The sequence below is a fragment of the Aotus nancymaae genome, unplaced genomic scaffold, assembly GCF_030222135.1.
Source record: "Aotus nancymaae isolate 86718 unplaced genomic scaffold, 86718_ANA_hifiasm-v0.15.2.pri h1tg000016l, whole genome shotgun sequence".
Classification (NCBI taxonomy): Eukaryota; Metazoa; Chordata; class Mammalia; order Primates; family Aotidae; genus Aotus; species Aotus nancymaae.
In genome coordinates, this window is record NW_026988428.1 from 30878891 (window position 1) to 30902663 (window position 23773).

At 40.6% G+C, this 23773-nt stretch overlaps 1 protein-coding gene across 1 annotated transcript in view; it reads right to left on the reverse strand.

Moving 5' to 3' along the window:
* MYRFL (myelin regulatory factor like) overlaps nt 1–23773 on the reverse strand; it is a 122738-nt gene that overhangs the window by 54638 nt on the left and 44327 nt on the right. The window contains exons 3-10 of the mRNA XM_012441352.2: nt 20835–20902; nt 20477–20735; nt 19637–19728; nt 13128–13278; nt 8960–9155; nt 6293–6369; nt 4662–4772; nt 2922–3012 (exon numbers count right to left, since the gene is read on the reverse strand). Coding sequence (XP_012296775.2) covers nt 2922–3012; nt 4662–4772; nt 6293–6369; nt 8960–9155; nt 13128–13278; nt 19637–19728; nt 20477–20735; nt 20835–20902 — 1045 coding nt within the window. The remainder of the gene's footprint in view (nt 1–2921; nt 3013–4661; nt 4773–6292; nt 6370–8959; nt 9156–13127; nt 13279–19636; nt 19729–20476; nt 20736–20834; nt 20903–23773) is intronic.

Sequence of the window (23773 nt, forward strand, 5' to 3'; positions counted from 1 at the left end):
CCAGAAACAAAGACTCAAGAAATAAATCTGTTCTTTGGAGTAAGCCTTAATTTCCATTGGTCAATTTATGCTAAAGGACCATAATATACTTCTTGAGCTGTTTTGATTGACAACCCAGATGAACAATTACTGGGTCCTTCCCACCATTCTCTCTCCAAGCAGAATTCTGACAAGCTTGGTCTCCTGGACCCTTCCTGGAGGCCTGGAACTCATCTAGGCCTCATACATTCACCCTTACCAAATAGTAAAATGTCAATCTCTGCCATTAGGAGGAGTCATTCTTAGGCCACAAAACAAGTCTGCATTTGTTTAAATGCAGTTTTCATTTCTCCATTTAATGTGGTCAGGGATTGTAGTATCTGTGTCAAATTTTTTTTCCCATTCTTCATTCTGGAGCTCAAACTAACAGAACCAGGCTATGACCTAAGTGGCCACATCTGGCTCTTTTGTAGAATGTTGGCTGGTCTGCCCTCTACCCAACCTATTTGTATGCACCATATAGACTCCTCTAGAATCTCAGGTGGCAGAAAATGTATTCTGTGGACATTTCTAAAACTCACTAATTCAAACAATAATGTCATTTCTTAAACAATTAAATGGACTGAAAAGTCTGCATTCATTTTCACTTCTGTGTTTTAGAGTTTGAGTGAAATAATATCAATAAGGTATTTCTAGTGCGGGGATGAACAGTTGATATTAGTAATCCTTTTCTTCTAATTGCTGTTAGGGTGACCTTTGTGTTATCCAGCACACTTGTAGAATAGGGTATTCTCTTTAACCAAAATCGTATCTGGCAGAAAACTATCAGATCTGGAATACAATATTTTTTTTAAATAAAAATTCAGTGAATAGCATGAAACTCAAACTATGCTGAGTAAATTTAATATTTTGGGTATTCATACTGAATCTGAATTATGGAACTTTCAGCTTCTCAAAGTCATCATTATGAGCTCATTATCATTGTGCTTGGGATTTAAGGAGGTGCCAATTAACAGAGAGTTTTTGGTAAACAGGAGGCTAGAGAGTGGAGCTCTCTCCCTCTCATGTTGCTGTTGTGTGGAATTGCATGGAAGCTGCGTATAGCTTTGCAGGAGCTGTCAGCAGCAAATGGAGAAATCTCATCACTAGGTAAATTATTCCAAGTATGCAGGTGGCTAGCAGACTATGTCTCAAGCAGAAGTTACACTGATCAGGAGAGTACTGTCATCATATCTAATCTATGCTAACTCTGAAAAGAATGGCATTATCTGTCTTTATTCCTTCCAAAGAGAAACAACATGCAACCTAGGTTTCTAGACTTGACTTTAAACCAGATTTGTTAGCATAGCAAGGCAATTCCAGATAACATCAAATGAGATGTCAAAGATGGCTCTGGCCCCTGCAGAGGGATGGACAGGTACCTCTGTGATTGGCTTATGATGCAAGGAGAGGCCACACCTGCCTCTGCCCCAGAGAATCCTCATTTGCTGCAGGTTATGTCAGCAGCCTAGGGTGTGCATGCCCTGGGACTGCTGAACACATAAGTGTTTTACCTCATTTCTATCATTACTTCATCTGCATTAAAACATTGAGATATAGTTAAAGGATTTCCACTAATAGGAGGCTTATTAATTTTCATTGACAAAAGGAATTACAGAGGGCTCTTTGTTTCAGAACGGTTCGTCACAGGCAAGGAGAGATGCCATTTCCCCAAATGGGCAGATCTTTTCCTCCTCCTCAGGGCCTCAGGTTAACAGCCACATACATGGGCAGGCCCACGGTGAACACTGCTCTCTGTTGGAGTTTGCATGGTCCCCATGTATCGCTTCAAAGATCCATAACAACACAGCCCCTCCCAGGGCTGCCAGGGCTGCCAGGCCTGTGGCTACCTGTTACTTCATGCCTCTGGTATTTTCAGTGGTGGCCAGCCTGAACTCACACAGCTGCAGCTGCAGCTGCCAACAGCTTTATGTTTTTGTGGCTGCCAAGACTCCCCTGCACAGATGTGACCAATCACTCATTCAGCAAAATGTGCTGAGCCAGCCATTCCTATGTGCTAGGCAGTGGCCCAGATGCCCTGGCACCACCAATCACTTTTGGCCTGGAATGCTTTCCTACCACTTTCCCCACCCTGCAGGCTTTAGGGTCAGAGAGATCCAGGATCCATCATTTATAATTTGTGAGATCATGGATTAGTTACTTAGCCTCTTAAGCCTCAGTTGTTCTGGGTATAAATAATGTAATGTGAAAGTATAATAATGTAAAATGATGTCATATGTAAATTATTTAGCTCAGTGCCTAAATCACAGTGTAAAAACCAGAGTGTCTCGACCTCAGCACCACTAACATTTTGGGAGGCATAATTTTTTGTTGTGGAGGTTGTCTCATGCATTGTAAGTTACTGAACAGTATCCCTGGTCTCTACCCACTAGATGCCAGCTGTGACAACCAAAAATGTCTCCAGACATTTCCAAGTGACCCTTGGAAGAAAAAATTGCCCTTGATTGTGAACCACTATGAGAAAACTCAAATAAGAATTTCTGCTATTCACTTTGGGAGGCTGAGGCGGGTGAATCACGAGGTCAAGAGATTGAGACCATCCTGGTCAACATGGTGAAACCCCCTCTCTACTAAAAATACAAAAAATTAGCTGGGCATGGTGGCGTGTGCTTGTAATCCCAGCTACTCAGGAGGCTGAGGCAGGAGAATTGCCTGAACCCAGGAGGCGGAGGTTGCGGTGAGCCGAGATCGAGCCATTGCACTCCAGCCTGGGTAAGAAGAGCGAAACTCCGTCTCGAAAAAAAAAAAAAAAATTCTGCTATTACTATAATTATCATTGAAATAATCAGTATCATCGAAAAAGCACATCATTGAAAATTCCAGTTCTGCCTACATAGGAGGAAAGCATGTGGAATCCAGAAAAGTCAGAGAACTGAGCTTACCCTTACAATGATCCTTTCAGAGATGTGGGCAGACAACAGATAGAACTGGTCTTGGTTAGCAGCATACAGTCCAACCACCAACATGAAGTATCTAATTCAGAGACAGTAGACCAATGTCAATGCATCAGGAATGGAGACACACTTCATACAATCAAATACCACCCAACAGTTGATCAATAGTGAACTTATCGAGATGAGTTTGCTATTTAAAGACTTCCTTTTCCTTTCTACTCTAAGTTGTCCCCCCAGTGAAACAAGAGAGTAGTTGATTTACTTGCTATTGTTCTGGGTCAGCACTTTGCCCAGTTGGTGGTATTTGTGAGCTGTTTTACAGGCTCCAAAAGAGCAGGAAAGCAGGCTGGCCCAGGGAGATATCCCAGGAGGGGGCTGGGGTCAGCCTGTCTCCACGCCGCAGTCCTGGGCCCTCAGCACAGCACGGTTCACAAATACAACAGGAAGCCACCTTAAAGGTCCCTTTGCTCAGAGCCACAGAAGCCACATGGCCTGGGCCTTAACGGAGGCTGACTCCATAGGGTCTGTGCCACCACACCGGATCCTTCCCAGTTCAGCCTGCCCTTGGCCATGTATCCTGTGCCTTCAACATTCTCAGGGCTTGACTTTAGCCAAAGACTCAGACCTCCCCTTCAATTGCTCCCAAGGCAATTTTTATCACTGTTCCTTCAATTGCCTTTTCATATGTACCACTGATGAGACAGTTTTAAGACTAGACCATTTCTTGAAAGTCAAAATTAAAACTATCCTCATCAAAGAAGCTTTTATCCTAAGAACTGCATGAAAAAAAACTTTACCAACTTCCTCTATAACACTCCTATTCTCCCAGAGAACAAGAGTTTCCCTCTGCATCTAAAGTAAATCAGTAAGAGTAGTAACTGATATCATTATTAGTATTAGCTACTATCAAGAGCTCAGTGTGTGATGTACCGGGCTAAGCAGTTTACCCACATTAGTCTATTTAGATTCTCAAAACAACTTTACCGGAGTAGAATATTGTTACTGTCTCTTATTTTATAGGACAGGAAAATGAATTTCAGAGAGGTTAAGTTTTCTGCCCAAGATCACTCACCTAGTAAATGCCAGTATAAAATAGTCAAATTCAATTCTATCCAACTCCAAAACTATGTTCTAAAACCAGCAGTTCTCAAACTTGGGCATGTATCAGTGTCACCTGGAGGGTTTGTTAAAATACAAATTGCTGAGCCCCATCCCCAGAGTTTCTGATTCAGAGTTTTCGATTCAGTTTTTGATTCTTTGTTAAGGCCCAAGAACTTGCATTTCTAACAAGTGTCCATTTCTGATAGTCCTGGAACCACACTTTGAAAGCCACAGGTCTAAATCATGAAAATAAGTTATTTTCTTTTTTAATCAAAAAGGTCACAGCAGAACTTCAGCTCTAGAGGCCAGCACACTGGTTAAGAAATGCAGTCAGTTCTCAATCTTTGGATGGCAATGAGACATAAACACGTGGCCACTCTAGAAAACCATGGAGGGAAGTGAGCCAGGCAGAGTTAGGGCTAGGCAGGAAAGTGGGCATTGCAGGGAATGAGGGTGGAGAAGAAAGATGTCCATGGGTAAAGGAGAAATGTTAATAATCTGAGAGGCAGAGAAAGGAGGCAAGTGGCTTAGGGAGGCCCCGTGTGCTGGCTGGTATCAGGAGGATCAGAGGCGCCCAGGAGGGCACTTCCTACCCAGATACTGCCATGCACACAGTGACACCAGTACCTCTGGTCTGGATTTGGTTTTCCCTTTTTTCTCATATTATTTGCTGTGGTTTCACTGAAGTGTAATCGTCCCAGCGTTACTTTGGTGACCTGGTCAGCCAATAGCTCGATTCTAAAACAAACAGCAAAAATCCAAGAGACTATAAGAGAACACGAAATCTCTGATCATATCGAATTCACTTTTAAACTCTCAACTACGTTTGGTTCCCAGTTCTCATCACACTGGGAGAACAGTTTAATCTAATTGCCAGTTATTCACTGCTATCCACAGCGTGGTCTGGAATGGCTGCCAGGAAGGCCATGGAATACCTTGAAGGGTAGGAAATGCTCAGTCAGCAGAAGCTCAAGCCTGGCGCTCCCGACTCACAAGGGCCGTATGCTCCATATACCCGGTATGGATCCTTTTACCTCCACAATGGGAAGAGAAAGCCTTTCATTTGTGCTGCTGCCACTGTTGTGATAGCACTCATCTCCTGACTGAAGCAGTTTAGGTCTCGCATGAATGCCTTTGCTCCCTCTTCATGTGTTTGCCTTCTCCTAGTCTAGCAGTGGGAGGCAGCTTCCTCCAAAGGAGGGCCACATACACCCTTCCCAGACAAGGGAGACCCAGATGTGCCACACACATTTAGTGCTGCGTTTGTACAAGTGGCTTCTGGTCTGTCCAGGCCATGAGACCATTTTCTTTGCAGCCCAAAGGCGGTTGACTCAGGGTCAAAACCCTGAGATGTCTCCACTGCATCCCAGTCAAACCAGTCAAAAAGCAAATCCTATTCACCCTAAGTCATCCTACAAAGAAGACTCTAACTTTGCATACTACCAGCTATATATGCTTTCTATATTGGAATCCATTCAGCCAGCTATCAATGCAGCTTTAAAGAATAAGAAAAAATGACCTCTAAGCACAGCATGGATATACAATCTTGAAATTACTTCAATCAACATTATACTGATTTAAACGAAAAATTAAAAGAAAGATCTAGCCATAATCTATCTCAAGAAACTAAAGTTGTTAGTAAGGTTGTTAGCAAAGCTTTTAGCAATAAATAATATAAAAATAATAATAGCTTTAAAATAGATCTTTTTATAAAGAATTTTTACAATGGTGTCAATCCATAGTACAACTTTATTTTTGTTGATGGACATCTAGTCATAATATTAACATTAATACTACATTAACCGCTGGGCACAGTGGCTCATTCCTGTAATCCCAGCAGTCTGAGAGGCTGAGACAGGCAGATCACCTGAGGTCAGGAGTTTGAGACCAGCCTGGCCAACATGGCAAAACCCGGTCTCTACCAAAAATACAAAAATAACCTGGGCATGGAGGCAGGTGCCCGTAATCCCAGCTACTTGGGAAACTGAGACAGGAGAATTGCTTGAACCCAGGAGGTGGAGATTGCAGTGAGCCAAGATTGTGCCACTGCACTCCAGCCTGGGCAACAAGAGCGAAACTCAGTCTCAAAAAAAATGAAACAAAAAAAACTACATTAACATTATTAATTTGGATTCTATGGTAGGCTTCATTTTAAATAAGCAAAATAAATTAGGTAATAAAATTATATATATATAATAAAGAAATTAGGTGTTTATTCACAAAACACTCACAAAAGAATTCAGAAAGTAAATTCTTACTTAACAGGATTGAAAATGTTTTTGCTCCTATCTGCCCGGGACTGTTCAATAGCAATTATTTGATTGGTGGCTTCTACCTGTATGGAACAATAAAAAGTAGATTAATTAATTATTTAATTTATTTACTTATAAAAATGTTAATTAGTAAAGAATTTTTGAGTACCTAAAAAGTTTTTCAAGGCATCATCCTAGGCAGGAGGGACAAGTCACCGAAAAGACACATAAGACAACAGTCCCTACCTTAACGCAGTGTGCTGTTGATGAGGAGAGAAAGAAACACCTGTGAAATTAAACAATGAGAACACAAGACAACAGAGTATTTCAGGGAAGTAGTGAATACAGAGCGGGCTAGAAGATGACTGAAACATCAGGAGCAAGGCAGCTTTTTATTTATTCATTCACTCTAGAAGTACTTATGGAGCACCCACTATGTACCAGGAACTGCTTTAGACATTAGAGATGAGAACTAAACACAATAAACAAAATTTCCTATCCTTGGGGAGCTTACATTCTACTGTGAAGAAACAATGATATACAATATAATAAATAAAACATAGGAAATAACATTTATTCAGCATCTGCTACAAACTCTTCTTGTTCTGTGAATATTGGAAAGGGCTTGTGAGACCAGCCCTGTAATATACAATTGGTGTAATTTTTCTAGAAAGATTGTAAAAAATCTTTCTAGAAAGCAATTGGTGGCCTATATCAAGAGTTTTAATAATGTTTGTATTCATGTGTAAATTTCCCTTCTGGAATGTATCCTTATGCAAAGGTAGGTTTACATGGATGTTCACTGCAGTTTTATTAACAATAAAAAATTGAAAATAAACAAAACTTCTAATAATAAAGGAATTAATATGATGCATCCATACAATGGAAAACTACACATCTTTGTGAACAATATTTTTATGGGGTTCTTAATAATATCATATAATGTGATGTTCACAATATAGTATTAGCAATATAAGATTAATTTTAATAACAAAAAAATGAGAAAAAAATAGGCTACTGAATGGTGGATCCCAAATAAAAATGAATTTTATCTCTTTTTCATATATTTCTATTATGTTCCAAAATTTTCACAATGAACTCATATTACGTTCATAATAAAAAGAATGTGTTTTTGTTGCTGGTTTGTTTGATGTTTATATGTATTTTTGTATTTTTTGTTTTGTTTTGTTTAAGAGCTCAGTTTGATGCAAGAGCAGTTGATGTGTGCAGCAGCCAAGCCTTAGTGCCTAAGCCCAGGTTAGCTATCAGAATAAAATATGTAGGCCAGGCACAATGGCTCATGCCTGTAATTCCAACACTTTGGGAGGCAGAGGCAAGAGGATTGCTTGAACCCAGGAAGTTGAGGCTGCAGTGAGCTGTGATAAAGCCTTGCATTCCAGTCTAGGTGACAGAGTGAGACCCTATCTTAAAGAAAACAAAACAACAACAAAAAACAATAAAATATACAGATAATGAATGCTGCTCCCTCTTAGGAACTGGATATAAAGTTATAATTTAATAAATACTTTTTGATCACTCAGAAGTCATATTACCTGCATTCTGAACCCAGCTCTACCATTTTACTACCTTGAATGAATTGTGTAACATTATTGGTTCTCAGCCTCCCTTCTGTTAAACTGTAGAAGAGGGGTATTGACTAAATTACTAACTCCTTGACTTTTTTTAAGTCACAGATCTCTTTGATAATCTGATGAAAATAATGAATCTACTTCATATGAAAATGCATAAACATGAATAAAAATTAAATAATTAAGAAAACATTTAGTAAAATAATTGCAAGAGTATTCACTAAAAACTATAAAACTATAGTTTGAAGTGATGCTGTGCCATTTTCTGAGCCCAGGCTTATGAAATCGGCATCTTGGCTGGATATAATGACTCATGCCTGTTATCCCAGTACTTTGAGAGGCTGAGGCAGGAGGGTTACTTGAGCCCAGGAATTCAAGACCAGCCTGGGCAACATAGTGAGACCTCATCTCTACAAAAACAGCTACACTCCTGTGGCATGAGCACTTGGGAGGCTCCCACGTGAGCCTGGGAGGTCAAGGCTGCAATGAGCCATGATCATGCCACTGCACTCCAGCCTGGGTGAGAGAGCAAGACCTTTTCAGAAAGAAAAAAAGAGAGAAAGAGAAAAAGAAAGAGAGAAAGGGAGAAAGAGAGAGAGAAAGAAAGAGAGAGAAAGGGAAAAAGAGAGAGAGAGACAAAGAAAGAGAAAGGAAGGAAGGAAGGAAAAAGGAAAAGGAAAGAAAGAGAAAGAAAGAAATTGACACTTCACTTGTCTTGCAATGTTTATTCTTAGAACCCACCCACCATACTAGGAAGAAACACAAGCTGTCCCATACAGAAGTTCACATACAGAAGAGTTAAGCCTTGTCAGTTAGAGCCCCATTTGAGCTCCAGCTAATGGCCAACACAAACTCAACAGGCATCTGAGTGCTTCTTGAAAATGGCCCAGTTAAGCTGCCCCAGTTGATGACTTCTGAACAGAGATAAGTTGTCATAGTCATACCCTGACCCAGTTGCAGATTTGTGACCAAAAATAAAGGATTGCTATTATTTTAAGTCATTTTGGGATAGTTTGTCATGCAGCAATAGATAACTAGAACAAAATAAATGACTTATGTAAACTGAACTAAATAAAAGACATACCTTAATGCCAAAAGTTTTCAAGTAAAACATTTCTATTGGCTTTAGGCCCATCTGGGTTTCAACAAATTTTGGGCTTCCCCAAACTTGGATGTGGATGGTTATCTGAAAATGATTCTTTTTTTGGCAAACAAAAGCTTCATCTGCTGGCGAAAAATTAAATCCTTTGTCTGTTACAACTTGATAGCCCACATCAGGTCTATGAAAAGAGAAACCAAGAAACCAGTTTTACAAATGTTTTCTACATATTTCTTTTCATTAACAATACTAATTGTATAAACATTTCAGGAAAGTGCCCTATGAAAAATGCCTTTTGCTGTATTTAATCAATTGATTTCTTGAATTTTTAATGAAGAAATAAAAATAACATTTCCAAACACAGCTGACTGTTTCCAAGCTTTTTATCTTTTTATTTTCTCACAAAGAAGTACAATCCTTTTTTTTTTTTTTTTTTTTTTAGACAGAGTCTTGTTCTGTTGCTCAAGCTGGAGTGCAGTAGCACAATCTCTGCTCACTGCAACCTCAGCCTCCTGGGTTCAAGTGATTCTCCTGCCTCAGCCTCCTAAGTAGCTGAGACTGCAGGGGTGCATCACCACACCTGGCTAATTTTTGTATTTTTAGTAGAGATGGGGTTTTGCCATGTTGGCTAGGCTGGTCTCAAACTCCTGACTTTAAGTGATCCCACCTGCCTCGGAATCTCAAAGTTCTGGGATTACAGGCGTGACCACCGCACCTGGCCAGAAGTATAATTCTTGCCAAATGGAAGCATTCTTTTTTCAGATGGCTTTTCCCCTTTGTGCTTTCTAGACTTTTAATTTGACTCCATAATACTATAGAAAGATGTAGGCTAGATGTTGAGAAGTCAACATATTATTCAGACTTGTGAAATATCTGAGGTAAAATTAATCTCTTTTCTCCTTTACAAAAAAAAAGTCTCTAAATTTCACCAGCAACAACATATTTAAAAAGTCACTCAGATGAAAGAATATTCAGCCTATTGATGATCACATGGAAAAGCAGACTTCGCAGAATTACCAGGAATAGCTCTTAAATCAACCAGAGCCAGTTATGCAATTGATTGGAAACCTGTTTTCACTAGAGTATGGTCATTTCCTTTTTATTCTCACAATTTGGTAAAAGCACTGAAAACCTACTAGGGCTGTTACTTCTGCAGAAAGAAATGGGATAGTGGTGAGGTGGCTAATCAAATTTTTCTTTATTTGTTTTATCTCTGGTATTTCCAATAGGAATGCTTTGTATATATAAGTTGAGCATCCCAAATCTGAAGTGGTCCAAAATCCTAAACTTTTTTTGTGTGTGAGATGGAGTCTCGCTGTGTCACCCAGGCTGGAGGAGAGTGGTGTGATCTTGGCTCACTTCAGCCTCTGCCTCCAGGGTTCAAGGAATTCTCCTGCCTCAGTCTCCTGAGTAGCTGGGGCTACAGGCAGGCTCCAGCACAAGCAACTAATTTTTGTATTTTTAGTAGAGATGGGGTTTCACCATGTTGACCAGGATGGTCTTGATCTCTTGACCTCGTGATCTGCCCGCCTCAGCCTCCCAAAGTGTTGGGATTACAAGCATGAGCCACCATGCCTGGCCAATCCTAAATTTTCTGAACACCAACATGATGCTCTAAAGAAATGCTCACTGGAGCATTTCAGATTTCAGATTTTTGGATTGGGGCGCTCAACTGGTAAGTAGAATGCAATCTTCCAAAATCCATATAAGTTCCCAAATCAGAAATACTTCTGATCTCAAACATTTCAGATAAGAAATACTCAAACTGTAATAGGTTTAACGAAATAATTCTAAAATGTTAATAAAAAGAAAACATTAAGTGTATATTATCAAATAGAAAATATAAAAGTTGAAAACTTTGATGAATTTTTCCCATGCATGTTGAAAATATGCAGCAGGATTTGTAATACATCAAGCTTCCTAAATGCGGGTTTCTTCTCTCTACAAGCAGAGGAGCGCAGTACTCACTACTGTACAGATCTTTGCATCCTGGGATCTCAATTTGGACAGCTGCTATTATAATGAATAACACAGAGTTTCTAAATTTTCCTCTAATTCTGGAAACAGAAAATATTACTGGGTCTCTGGGGAGAAGAGTGTTCATGTTCTTTGCACCTCCCCAATGGATCAAGTTATTGAGTCATTGATTACCCTTAAGAAGCCAATCAGTCAAAGGCTTCACAATCACAGTGCCTGCCAGCAGCAAAAATAAAATCCACTGAATGAAGAATTTGATAAAGACTACATGTCTTATGCCATCTGGAAACTTCTTGTTGACTCAGGTTTCTAGAATTAATTTGCTAATTTGTCCATATAAAGGCTAGATGGATAGAACTATATAGATTTTACTACAGAGGGTAATAAGAACTGTCTTGGTTGAGGAAAAAAAGGAGATTTTTTGGTGATGTTTCATGCTTCACCATCAAAAACTCTGAAGAAAAAAGTACAGCTAAGATATGCGCATCAGCCTGAAATTTAGGGTAGCTGTAATCAGAAACAGAATCAAACAACAAGAATTATACTGTTGATGATTATTCTGAACCTTAAACATCAATCTCTGATTATAGAAATCTGTTTACATAAGAATGGCAATTCTGCTTTTGTTATCAAAAGTTAAGTATAAAATCAATTAAACTGACTTTTTAAAAGTTCTTTGATAGCACTGAAACATTATTTAGAAAAAAATTAATAAAATTCTAATGTCCTAACTGTAATGCTTTTAGGTAACTTAAGAAAATGATATTTTTGGAACAAATTAGACCTGATTATATAAGAAAAGACAGGCGTTTTTCTGTCTCATTGATAAAAGCAGTGAAATTAGGAGGGCCTGAATTCTAATTCCTGAATTCTAAAGGAAGGTAAATATTGCCTTCCTTTTTTGCTTAGAAAAAGTGAATTATTGCTAAATATTCAACATAAATCTGCCTCTATACTTTTGAGTTGATATCATCTGTGTTCTCCTTTTTTCCCCATAACCTCTGTTCTCCATTTTTTTCTAGATTATTGGAGTCGAGATAGGCTGTTCAAACAAACTTAAAAATGCTTTTAAATAAGAAGAGAGCTAACACTTACCTTGAAATCTTGATCAACTTGATGCATAGAGCCTGGGAAGCAGTTAAGTTTTAATTAAAACATTGAGCCTGCGTGTGACAGCTTCATACCTCGGTTATCGTATTTCATATAGAACATGGAATGTTCCCCAAAAGATAATGAAGGCCAAGCCTCAAAGCCAAAACCCATGAACCCCTCATTTCTTCTTCTAATTATACACAGTAGAAAAGACACAAAGTCATGATATTTCAATGACACAATGAGCAATGAGCTTCCTTTAGCTTATTAAACACACTAACTCCCAAAGTCTGTTTAACTCCCTAGATTTTGTTTTAAGGAAAATATTTCTTCCTTCTAGTACATCCAATATAAAAGTCCTAGTGATAAGCTTTACTGTATTTGAATTTGGAAAATTTTTTAAAGCCCTCAAGTTATAGCCCAGTGAAAATTCTGGAAGACTTAAGTAGGTAAATTACATGCTAGGAAATAAAAAAGTTTAGAGGATGTTTAAGAGTAATAATTAGGAGTCCATATTTATTTCTTGAAACTATATTATGTCATAAAAATAGGGTGAAGCTTTTCCATTTTTTTAGTATGTTTTGTATTATTTAACTTCAGACTCCTTAACACGAAGAAACCACCTACCACAATTCCTGCAGGATATATTGTCAAAAAACTTGGTGATATTCATTCACAGCATATATGATGGGGGTGGTCACTGGCTCACAATTTAATGTGGCCCTTAGAAAAATATTTTATAGCCTTGTAAATTAACTGCAGGATTAAATGTTGGGGATTTGGGGAATTTCTATATTCCAGTTTTTAAACTGGTATGTGAGCCCAGAAAGATTCCTTCTTTCTCCATCATTTAATGGTTAAATTATCATCAAATAGAATTATAAGTCTGGCTTTCTGAAGGCCAGAAACCCATGTCCCAACTATTTATTTGTTAGGATGCAAAAACTGAGGAATAAGACAGACACTTTCTCATTGACTTGCCCCACTTGAGCAGAGGTGCTCAAAGCTCCAGTGCTTGAACTCAGTACTGAGCTTTGGCACTGTCTTTCTCCCCTCACTCTCCAGCCCACCCAAGGCCACTTACAGTTTTTCATAATGACTGTTTAATAAGCTGTGCCAAGGAACACTATGGTATGGCTGCCACTTCAGAGCACGAGAGCACTGGTCTGTAGGCATCCCGTTCTGTCCCTCACTGTCAGGGTCCTGGACTTCACTGCTGTGACTCCTACTTGTCACTGCAAAGAAACAGGTGGGTCAGAGCCTTCCTTCCAGGCTGTTTTTCCTAGACTCACAGCTAGCAGCATGGTGCTAATGAGCGGGTCATGTGTAAGACAGAGTGGCTGGGGAAGTGTCATGTGCTGGGGGTAGAAGGTGTGCTGCTGACCTCATTTTCTCATCTGTAAAAGGAGCAGCCTAGGGTCAGTGATGTCAAAGGGTGGAGGTGAACACTTGTTGGGAACTTTGTCCCTAATATCTATCTACCCTACATCCTGCATAGCTTCTCTTCATTTTCAGTCTGTGTGGTTGCAGTGAAGTCCACTCCCAGAGCCAGGAGGGTAGGTGACCCAGTTCAATCAATCAAAGCACAGCATTCGGTCCTCGCATCAGTAATTGCATCAGTGGTGGACGTGTGGCCTATCCCAATTCAAGCAGAGTGGATCTCAGCACTTTGGGGATGCTCACTCTTCTCCATGGGGTTTGAACCTGCAAGATACATCCCCAACAGCTGCTGGCACCATTTGGGGACATGAGGGAAAGGCATATGGGAATGATGCCAGCACAGCAGAAGGCAGAGTTAAAAATGAAGGGCACCCAGTCCTGATGATGTCATCTGAGTTCCGGGACCCAGTTCTAAACCTTTGGGTTACAGGAGCCAATAGATCCCTTGATTTTGTTTTTTATTTGTTTTGTTGTTGTTATTTTGCTTTTTTTGCACAAGGCAGTTTGAAAGTTTGCTTTTTTTTTTCAATATTGTGTTGCTTTTGTTCATTGCAACCAATATATTTTGATTTTGGCAGGTCTTTTGTGGCTCTAAGATCCTGTGGTCCAACTAGATTTTTGAACTTAGAGCAGTTATTCACTTGGAGTCTTATTTCCCTCAACTGCAAAATAGAAATTAAAAACATGTGTCATGCCATCTTTACACATTACAGCATTACACGAGCAGAGAGAACGACATAATGGAAGTGAAAGCACTTTCAGAAGCTAGAACCAAGATAAAGTAACAGAGAAAATCTTGTTAGTGTGCAATGTCAACTGTAGAAAACTGCCACTTTTCTATGTCAAAAATGGTCAAATAACAGCAATTTCACATGTGCAACCTCCTATTTTGCATAATCCTTGCAACTTGTCTTAATTTGAGTATGCCTCCTGAACCATATGGATTCAACCTCAGATAATTTTATGTAAAATGGTATTGGCATGGTTGCTGTTCCTTTTCTTTTAACTCCTCTACCATCACTCATGCTTGGCATCAGGAGGGAATGGGAAATAGTGGGTGTTTGTGAGACCAGGTTCAGGCTGTCAGTAACAATGTACAAATAGGACATCAGCTCCTATTGAATGTATCCACTTAGCCCACAGCTTAGAGAATACAGGAGAAAGGAGCTGGGTTGTTTTTTAATCATCAAACTTTTCCTTTCTTTATACTTCCATTGAGGACTTCCTAAAACAAATAAATAGAGCTACTTTTCATCCCAAATGTCAAAAAAAAAAAAAAAAAAAAACGATTTCTCTTGGGGTATTGCTATTAAATGTCACTTAAGCAAAATATGCATTTTTTTGTTTTCATAAAACACCAATTTTAGGAAGATTTCTCAAAACCCTGAAAAACTTTTTTCCCAGCTATAAACACATGAAGTGGACAATGCAAGGAGCTCTTCATGCTCTCACTCCTCCAAAAGCTACCTGGTCTAAAATATTTTCAAAAAAACAAAGAAAGAAAGAAAGAAAAGAAACATCCTGCTTACACCAAATGAGAGAAAGAGAGAACGTAATTCTTTCTTTCTTATCTTCCTCTCTCCTACAATGGAGAAAGGGCCAAAGAGCTTGGGTGTTTCAAATCAAGACAGTCCTGGTTTGAATCACAACTCTACACTTAAGGGCTAAGGCAATCTTACAAAAATGATTTAAGCTCTGTCAGCTTCAGTGTTTTCATCTGCAAAATGGGACGAATTATGTTACCTCCCAGGGTTGTTAAAGGGTTCAAGGAGGCCATGACTGCAAAGTGCAGAGCAGTGTCTGCCACTGGTAAGAGTTCAAACAACGGTGCCTTCAGCTATGACCAGTGGCACTGTCATCATCACTGTCCTTGTTTCAACGTACGTAGCTCAGTGTTTCCTAAGAAGTCTTGGGAAATACTTCTGTTCTTGGCCTCCATGGTAGCTCTATCTAATGTGAAATAACTAACCCATGTGCCTGACTGAATACTGGCTAAATCATGCCCTTTCCTACTCAAGCATGGCAGCAAGGTCAATGTTCCCAGGCATGCAGCCAAAAGTCAGCTCCACTCCTCCAGACAGTGATGGGGAAGGTGGACAGGGTCAGGGGAGATTGTCCTAAAAAATAACAGCATTTCCTGCCCTTTGTCATCACAACAGTAAGGGTGTCAGAGCAGCCGCTCCAGTAGGAGTGACACAGTTGTGGCTTCCCTGGAAGATGGCTATCAGCTGGGAAAACCCTAGGGATCAGAATCTGGGATTACAGGCCCACACTAAAACCCAAGGCATACATGTGAGGCTAGCTAGAACTTATTCATAGCAATATGACTAACAATGTCTGCTACTTTGAGGGCTTTCTACACCACAGGTGCTTTCCCAGACACTTTACACAGTATTCCATCAGCTCCTTAAATTATCTCCCAGGTAAGAATCTTTTGTTTCATAAATGTTCTTTTTTGAAGGACACTGTACATCAAGAAGAGTACACAGATCATGAATACACGATTTTATAATTTACAAAATGATCTAATGGTACAGGACCCTTTTAGCCCTCCAGGGGACACCCACATGTCCCCTACCAATAATTAGTCTCTCCTGCCCAAGACTGACCACTACCCTAAAATCTAACACCATAGCACAGTTTATAGAAATAGAATACTATGACATAATATATAATCTTATATGCTGAACTGATCTCTTTTTTTTGTTTTTAAGACAGGGTCTTGCTCCATTGCCCAGGCTGGAGTGCAATGGCACAATCATAGCTCACTGTAGCTTCAACTTCCTGGGCTGAAGCTATCCTCCCACCTCAGCCTTCTGTGTGGTTGGGACCACAGGTACGTGCCACCACATTAGCTATTTGGGCTCAAGCAATCCACCCACCTCGGCCTCTCAAAGTGCTGGGATTACAGACATAAGCCACCATGCCCAGCCTCACTGGCCTCTTTTGCCCAACAGTATGTTTATGGGATTCATTCATTAGTGTTGCAAATGGCAGTCCTTTGCTCATTCTCATTGCCGTATTGTACTCCATTGTATAAATATACTACAATTTATCTTGCTGTTGACAGCCATTTGGGATCTTTTTAGTTTGTGGTTGTTGTAAGTAATGCTGCTCTGGACATTCCTATGAATGTATTTATTTGGTGGGCATATGTGCACATCCCTGCTAAGTATACTTCTAGGTGTGGAATCACCAGGTTGCAGGACATGCTTTAGTAGATACTGCCAAAAAAAAAAAAACATTTCTAAGTGGCTATGAGATAAGGTTTCTTAATCTTATTTAACCAATGTGAAAACTGACTTTCAAAGACCTGAAATAACTTTCCCAGTGTCACAGCTGTTAAGTGGAAGAGGTGGGATTCAAACCTTCCTCTTCACTTCATGCTAGACTGACGATCTCTTGAGAAAATCTAACAGAAGTGAGAATGTAAAAGTAGCAAACTGCCTGTCCAGACTTTTTGGAGAAAACTGATAGCTTGCATTTGAATGCTTTTCAAATTATGTTTGCATAACTTACTTTAAAAAGTCTTAGGAATGAGTAAAGTCAAAATTATTATTCTCATTTTATAATCAAGAAAAAGAAGGCTCTGAGAATCCCAGATTCCTGGAGAGACAAGACAGGTACTTTTTCAGATGCTGCAGTGTGAATTCAGCCAGTGTACCTCTTACTGTGGGCCGCTGGCCATGACTCTAGGTCTGGAAAACCTTTCGTTTTTAAGCTTCAAAATAACAGAGGGTTGAAGCCTCCCAGGGAGGTCATGAACCCTTTTTTTATTTGGGGTTAAGACCAAGTAGGGCCAGGAACCAGCTGGTAGGAGCCTGCCTACCAGCACCTCCTCTCTCAGCAAAATTTTACATTTGCCCACACTAACCCAGTGATTCCACATTTTCAGGCCTATAAAGGGGGATCTTGGAACCTTTGGGCAAAGTGTTCTACTTGGGAGGACGGCACTAGAAAAGCTTTATTGATTAATTTAAGACATTTCTGATCAAAAATCAGTGATCCTTCTGTCTGTAACACTGGCATAACCTCCTCCTTTTTCTAGCAATGTGCTGCTTCCTCAGGACCTTTGTAGAAACCCTTGGCCCCTGCAACATCAAATAGGAATTATTGACTAGAAAACTTTTGCTAAAAATACAAAATGTAATAAGAATGTGGCATTTGGATTAACTACATGCTTTATTTTGTGTCTTTCTTATTTTTTGTGTTTTTTCTTTTTTTTGGTCCTGAGAACATACTCATTTTCATTCTGGAACTGTTGTCTGGAATCAGTTATCTTTACTCAGCTTTTCAGTGAATAGGACTTAAACAAGGGATATAGGATTTCCTATCTGTTGGAAATCCTAGTAATTTCAGTCACTCTTCCATGGTTGTTCTCTGAAGACGGTGAAGAATCAATGGCCTTTCTGGGGCAGGCAGCAGAAAACCATCACAGGATGGAGCTTAACTCTGAGATGGCCAGGACAATTTGAGCAGCAATCTGGTTTGACGAGGAAATTCTTGGATGACTTGTCCTGTATCCCTTAGTGAGCTAGTACATCTGCAGGAGAATGAACAGATGGTTCCCCCGTCTGGCTAGGAATTTACTCAGCCTTTTATGTTTGAGAATAATTAAAAAAAAGCTGCAGGCTAGATGTGGGGATCCCTGAAGAAATTAGGGTAGCCTTGCATGGGAAGGTGGATGGAGAGTTTTATCTTATCCACAAATGGGGCTTTAATTAGCATTTTGTGTTTCTAAGGTTGGAAAAGAAATGGTGAGCAACTGCTGACCATGTTGGATGCATATTAAAAAAAAGGAGGCAGTTTGAGGTTTAGTTGATATGAGGGATGGATGACCAGTGCAATTCTGAGACCGCACTCCCAGGAGATGGGTGGGACTTGACTGACAGGGTGAAGTCATCATCCACAGAAGGCCTCCACAGCCCATGCTGGAGCTGACACCAGAGGTCCCTCAGAGAATTGATCTTACCATGGGCTGTTAAAGGCAAAGGCAGCAGCCCCAGCTGCAGAGATTGTGTTTTTTCCCACTCAGGTGAGGCCACACACATCATCTCCTTTCTGGACAGTGTAAGCCTCTAGAGTTTGGGGACAATGGTGGGATGGGGGGCCCAAGAAGGAAATCTTCAACCTCTTGCCAAGCTGACAAATGCAGATAGAAGAAATGGGACTTGGTATGGTGAATTTGTTCACACTGCCCACATTAGCCATTTACAGTGGCTAATAGAACTGGGTTGAGGCCAGACATGGTGGCTCTTGCCTGCAATCCAAAGACTTTGGGAGGCTGAAATGGGAGAGTCACTTGAAGCCACGAATTCGAGATCAGCCTGGCCAACTTAGCAAAACCCATTTCTACAAAAACAAACAAACAAAAACCGGCCTAAAGTGCCATTCTTTACCCTTAGTATGCGCCATAGCATTTACTCTAAAAATTTTGAAGTTCAAGTCTTTAGACTTCAAAAGCCTACTTTGTTTATCAGGTCTTTTAGCTCAAAACATGACATGTTACACGTTATATAAGCCAAAAAAAAAAAATAACAACAGGTAGGCTGACCGCTTGGGCATTAGATGACTTGGTGAAAGACTGCTAAAATGATTTTACAAAATTTCAAACATCCACTGGGAACTTGCCAATTTGAAGTCAGTTTGTGGAAGAGTTCAACTTTCCACCTCCCTGTTCTAGCTTCTCAGAGTGCCTTCCATGAGCCCGCAGCGTTGCCATCACCTGGGAGCTTGTTAGAAATGCAGACCTCAGACCCTAGAGACTGAATCAGAGTCTGCACTTTACCAACATCCTCCAGCTATTTTGTGCACATTAAGGTTGAGAAGGATTGCAACATTGCAATGGGCACAGCAGCAGGCTCTTAAAGGCGCTGCCACATCACACAGCTTTCACAGGCCTGGAGCCTGGATCCTCTGAGACACACTGTCCCTGAAATTGAAAGATAAACCACATCTCTTCCTTGGAGGACCTGTGTGACCCTGCCTGCATGAAAGGTACGTCGAGAGGAAAGAACCAAACTCCCAGAGCCTATCACTGCTCTTCTGTGAGAAGGAAACTTTTGTAGGGCTGCTCAAAGGCTGGTAAAAAGCCTTGATTTAATGCAGAAGGCTTTGATGGCATTGCCCTTGTCCCCGCCGAGGTTTGCTCACTTGGTCTGCAGTGGTGGGCCCACACTCGGCAGTCCCCGGAGTCCTCCAGTGCCTGCGTGCACTTTCTCTTCTTGGTTGGAGGCAATGAGGCTCTAAAATCAAGACACCAAAATGAAGGTTAGGATTCTTCCTTGCGCACCATGTTATATTAAATAAAATGTAATCTCCCAGGTCACTGCTCTCTGCTTTTCTAAGTTTAATTCCAATTAGTTAAGGTTCTTTGAGCCCTACTAGGCTGAAACTCAGTTTTCCTTGATCAAGTGGACCTGAGATTCACCAATATGAAAGATAAATTGACAGTGTTTACAATGGCAGAGTACTCATTGAGACAGAGAAGATACAGACTTAAAATATAGGTATACATTTTACACACGACAATTTTTTTTGACGTGGAGTTTTACCATAAATTTTGATGGCCCTTACTCTTTTTAGCACCCTCTAGATCCAGAAGAGGGAATAAAAGAAAGAAAAGGAGAGAAGACAGGAGAAAAGAGTATTCGTTAATGCTTAATTAGCAGATATTTCTTTAAGAGTTCATTCACAATTCCCTTCGATAGTCTAGCTGCGGCTGCACACGCACAAACAGTGTTTCCTCCATCATCCAGAACCTCACTGACATTTTAGCTTTTGGTTGAATGAGGACCTTGGATTTAGAGGGTTTTTAATTAAAAGATTGTCTAAACCAAAAACACTGGGACCTCGCGACATCCTATGTACGTCTCAACACTGCCATCTCCTGGACAGGTCTCCACTGTGCAGTCTTTCTACGTCCCTGCCAGAGGCAGGCTGCTCCGAGGCTATCTGCAGAGGTCTTTGATGACTAAATATCTTTTTCTTTACCCAGGGCTATGGCACAGAGGCTGCTGATGGTAAGAACAACTTATCCCCATATGGGAGGACACGGATTGGTCCAGGGGGGTGGCAAGATGACTGGCGTTTGAGTGGCAGCTGTGAAAGCCTCCGTGGATTTGGCTGGAGTCGCCCATTCCAGAGGTGACCTGCAGCGGGTGCACGGGCGGCATCGTAGGGGCAGCTGCGGGGTGGAGAAAAGGAGCTGGAGTCCTCCCAGCTGTGGGCCTAGGGGTCCGGCAGCACGCACCTGGGGAGAGACACAAGCAAGAAGTGCCCCTTTCTCACCGCCCAGAGTCCAGGAAAAAGAGCAACAGTGCAAGATGTGCGGAAGGTGGGTCCCACTCACCTTTGACCTGCGGAGGAGAGCAGGAGTCAGATGCAGAATAGGGTGGGGTGACTGGGAGCTGCCGTTGCCTGAAGATTAGAGACATGCATTGCATTTTTGTTTCACTCTATTATATTTTTGTCACAAATAGGAGGCAGCCCTCAGTATACAGTCCCCACAATGATCGTTCCAGGTGCTGGGCATGCAGGCACCTGAGGGGCTTGGGAAGTGAGGGCCCATCAGATCATGCCCAGGGTCATGTCCCGGTTAAGTGAGCGGACTTTGGGTCCCAGTTCTTCCACTTCCTAGCCGTGTATCCATGAACAAGTACTTAACCTCTCCAGGCCTCCATTTCCTCACCTACGAAATGGAAATAATCATTACATCTACCTCCTAGCATTGTTGTGAGAATTAAATGAGATCATGTATATAAAGCCCATAACATAATGTCACAAACATATTCAATGTCCAACAAAGTTTAATGTTATTGCTTCTTATAAAGACAGGACAAATATCTAAAGTGACAGATATCCCAATGGCACTGATTGGATCTTTACAAATTACATGAATGTCTTAAATATCACATTTACTCTCCAATATATATACGTCTATTATCTATTAATACATTTTTTTAAATAATTACTTCTTAACACTCCTATACCAGAAAAAAAAAATGGTTGTACATACTGTTTGGGCCAGGACAATGTAAATTTCTGTCCCTATAGTAATGATTTTCCATTTGTGTTCCAGGGGATCCCAAAGCTCCTGAAAGGAGCTGAGGAGTTTTATAACAAAAAAACTTTAAATGGCTGGGAAGAAAACAACTTTTTCTGTTTTATATATTGAAGTGCAAGTAAAATTTTATTTCATTCATTCATTTATTTATTTGAGATGGATTTTCACTCTGTCACCAGGCTGGAGTACAGTGGCATGATCTTGGCTCACTGCAACCTCTGCCTCTCAGGTTCAAGCAATTCTCCTGACTCAGCCTCCCAGGTGGTAGCTGAGATTACAGGTGCCCACGACCACACCTGGCTAGTTTCTGTACTTTTAGTAGAGATGGAGTTTCACCATTTTAGCCAGGCTGGTCTTGAACTCCTGATCTCAGGTGATCTGCCCACCTTGGCCTCCCAAAGTGTTGGGATTATAGGCATGAGTCACAGCACCTGGCCAGTAAAATTTTATTTTTAAAAAATGTGTACTACCACTAAAGAAGTGTAAAAATCTCTTTTCCAAAAGACCTACAAGTTGCTTATAGCTCAGCATCTCTATAATGCTGCATCATACTTAAGCACCCCAACCTCTACTTGACTCTCTTGCTTGGAGAGGAAGCTTCAAGTTTAGTATGTTGTTTAAAAATCCAACATAATGTGATGAAAAGTTTGCTTTTATCATTTACCAGAAAAGTTATGTTTTGTCCTTAAATTAGTTCCTTATAATTCATTCACTTCCTATTAATGAGAGAAAACACATCTACCCTCCTCCAAAAACCCCACTCAAATGAATGTAAAGAAATAGAGACGTAAATACCAAAGCATATAGAGAACATGAGCAAAGACCCCAGAAGACCAAATTTCAATAGCATGGCAGCAGACAGAAATAGGATGGATGGTAACTGAACCAGTAGAATGGAAAAACACACACACGCACACACACAACCAAGACTGCCTGGAAATGGTGGAGAAACAGAGGTAGCCGACAAGAAGTTTTCCAATCAAAACTCAAAAAGCTCAGGACACAGAAGTCACCATGACCTTCTGCCTTCAGGGGTAAGGGTGGAGCTGAAAACAAAGGATTGGTTAAACATCTGAACAAGAAACAACTGGACCCTTAGATCAGCTTCCCCACCCTATAAAGCTACCTCCATCGCCCCAGCAGAAGTTGGAAAGGTTTACTCTCTAGAGAAAGGACCCCAGGGAAACTGTGGTACAGGGTTACCAGGCACAGTTAATGCTGTAGCTGAGCTACTGGGCTGAAAAATGGAAGAATTCATTAAAAATCTGAACACTAAACTCTGAGTCTCTTCCTTAACTCTGCTTTGCATGCATCCAAGCAGATTTCCCACAAGTAAGAAATTGGAATACTGTTCCCAAGAAAAACTGAATGTACTCGAGGAAAACGTAGTATTTTGAAGTTACCAAGGAAATACCCATCACCTGCCTGATCACTCTACCAAGAAATTTATCCTTTGAGAACAATGGTTTGCACACAGAACTTCTTAAACAGGAACAAATAAAGGACCAGACATTTTGAGAAAGCCTTTAACATTAAAGACAGAGAACAAAACCAGATAAATAGGGAATGCTAAAGAATCACAAAGAGCTCTTTCTGTTTTTTTTCCTTCTTATATAATGGGTAAACTACTACCAGATTTGACCCTCCCATAGAGAAACACTCCAAACGCTGGAAATACTTAAAAAACAAAAATAAAACAAAACGAAAAACACCACCTACCCAAAGACACTGGAAACTGGACAAAAGCAAGGAGATTCTGGAGGGCACTGAGCTTGGAGAAGGTACTGGCATACAGTGAGTTTCTTGTTTACAGCATTTAGTCTGAGGGCTGGTTGAAGTCAGAGCCACAGGACAGCTAACCTCTGATAGAAATCCACAGCCTTTCTGGCCTAATAACCAGAAAACAGATCTTGGGGCAAACTCAGCTTATGAAAAGTGATAGAGAATCTTGGAAAAGAAAGATAAGAGCAGGGGACCCCCAGATTCTGTGTATAACTCTGCCAAGTCTTTTGCTGATCCCTGAGCCACAACGTATGGGGCAGACTGCACACAGCCCAGCCAAAGAAAACAGGACTAAAGAGGACTTGAGTCTAAGCAAAGTGATTGACTACTAAAACAAAAGTATACATATTCTTCTGAGGAATATAAAAGAATCCAGCCATTCCCAATCCCAGGTAAAATAACTACTCTACACCAGCAATCCTCAACCTTTTTGGCACTAAGGA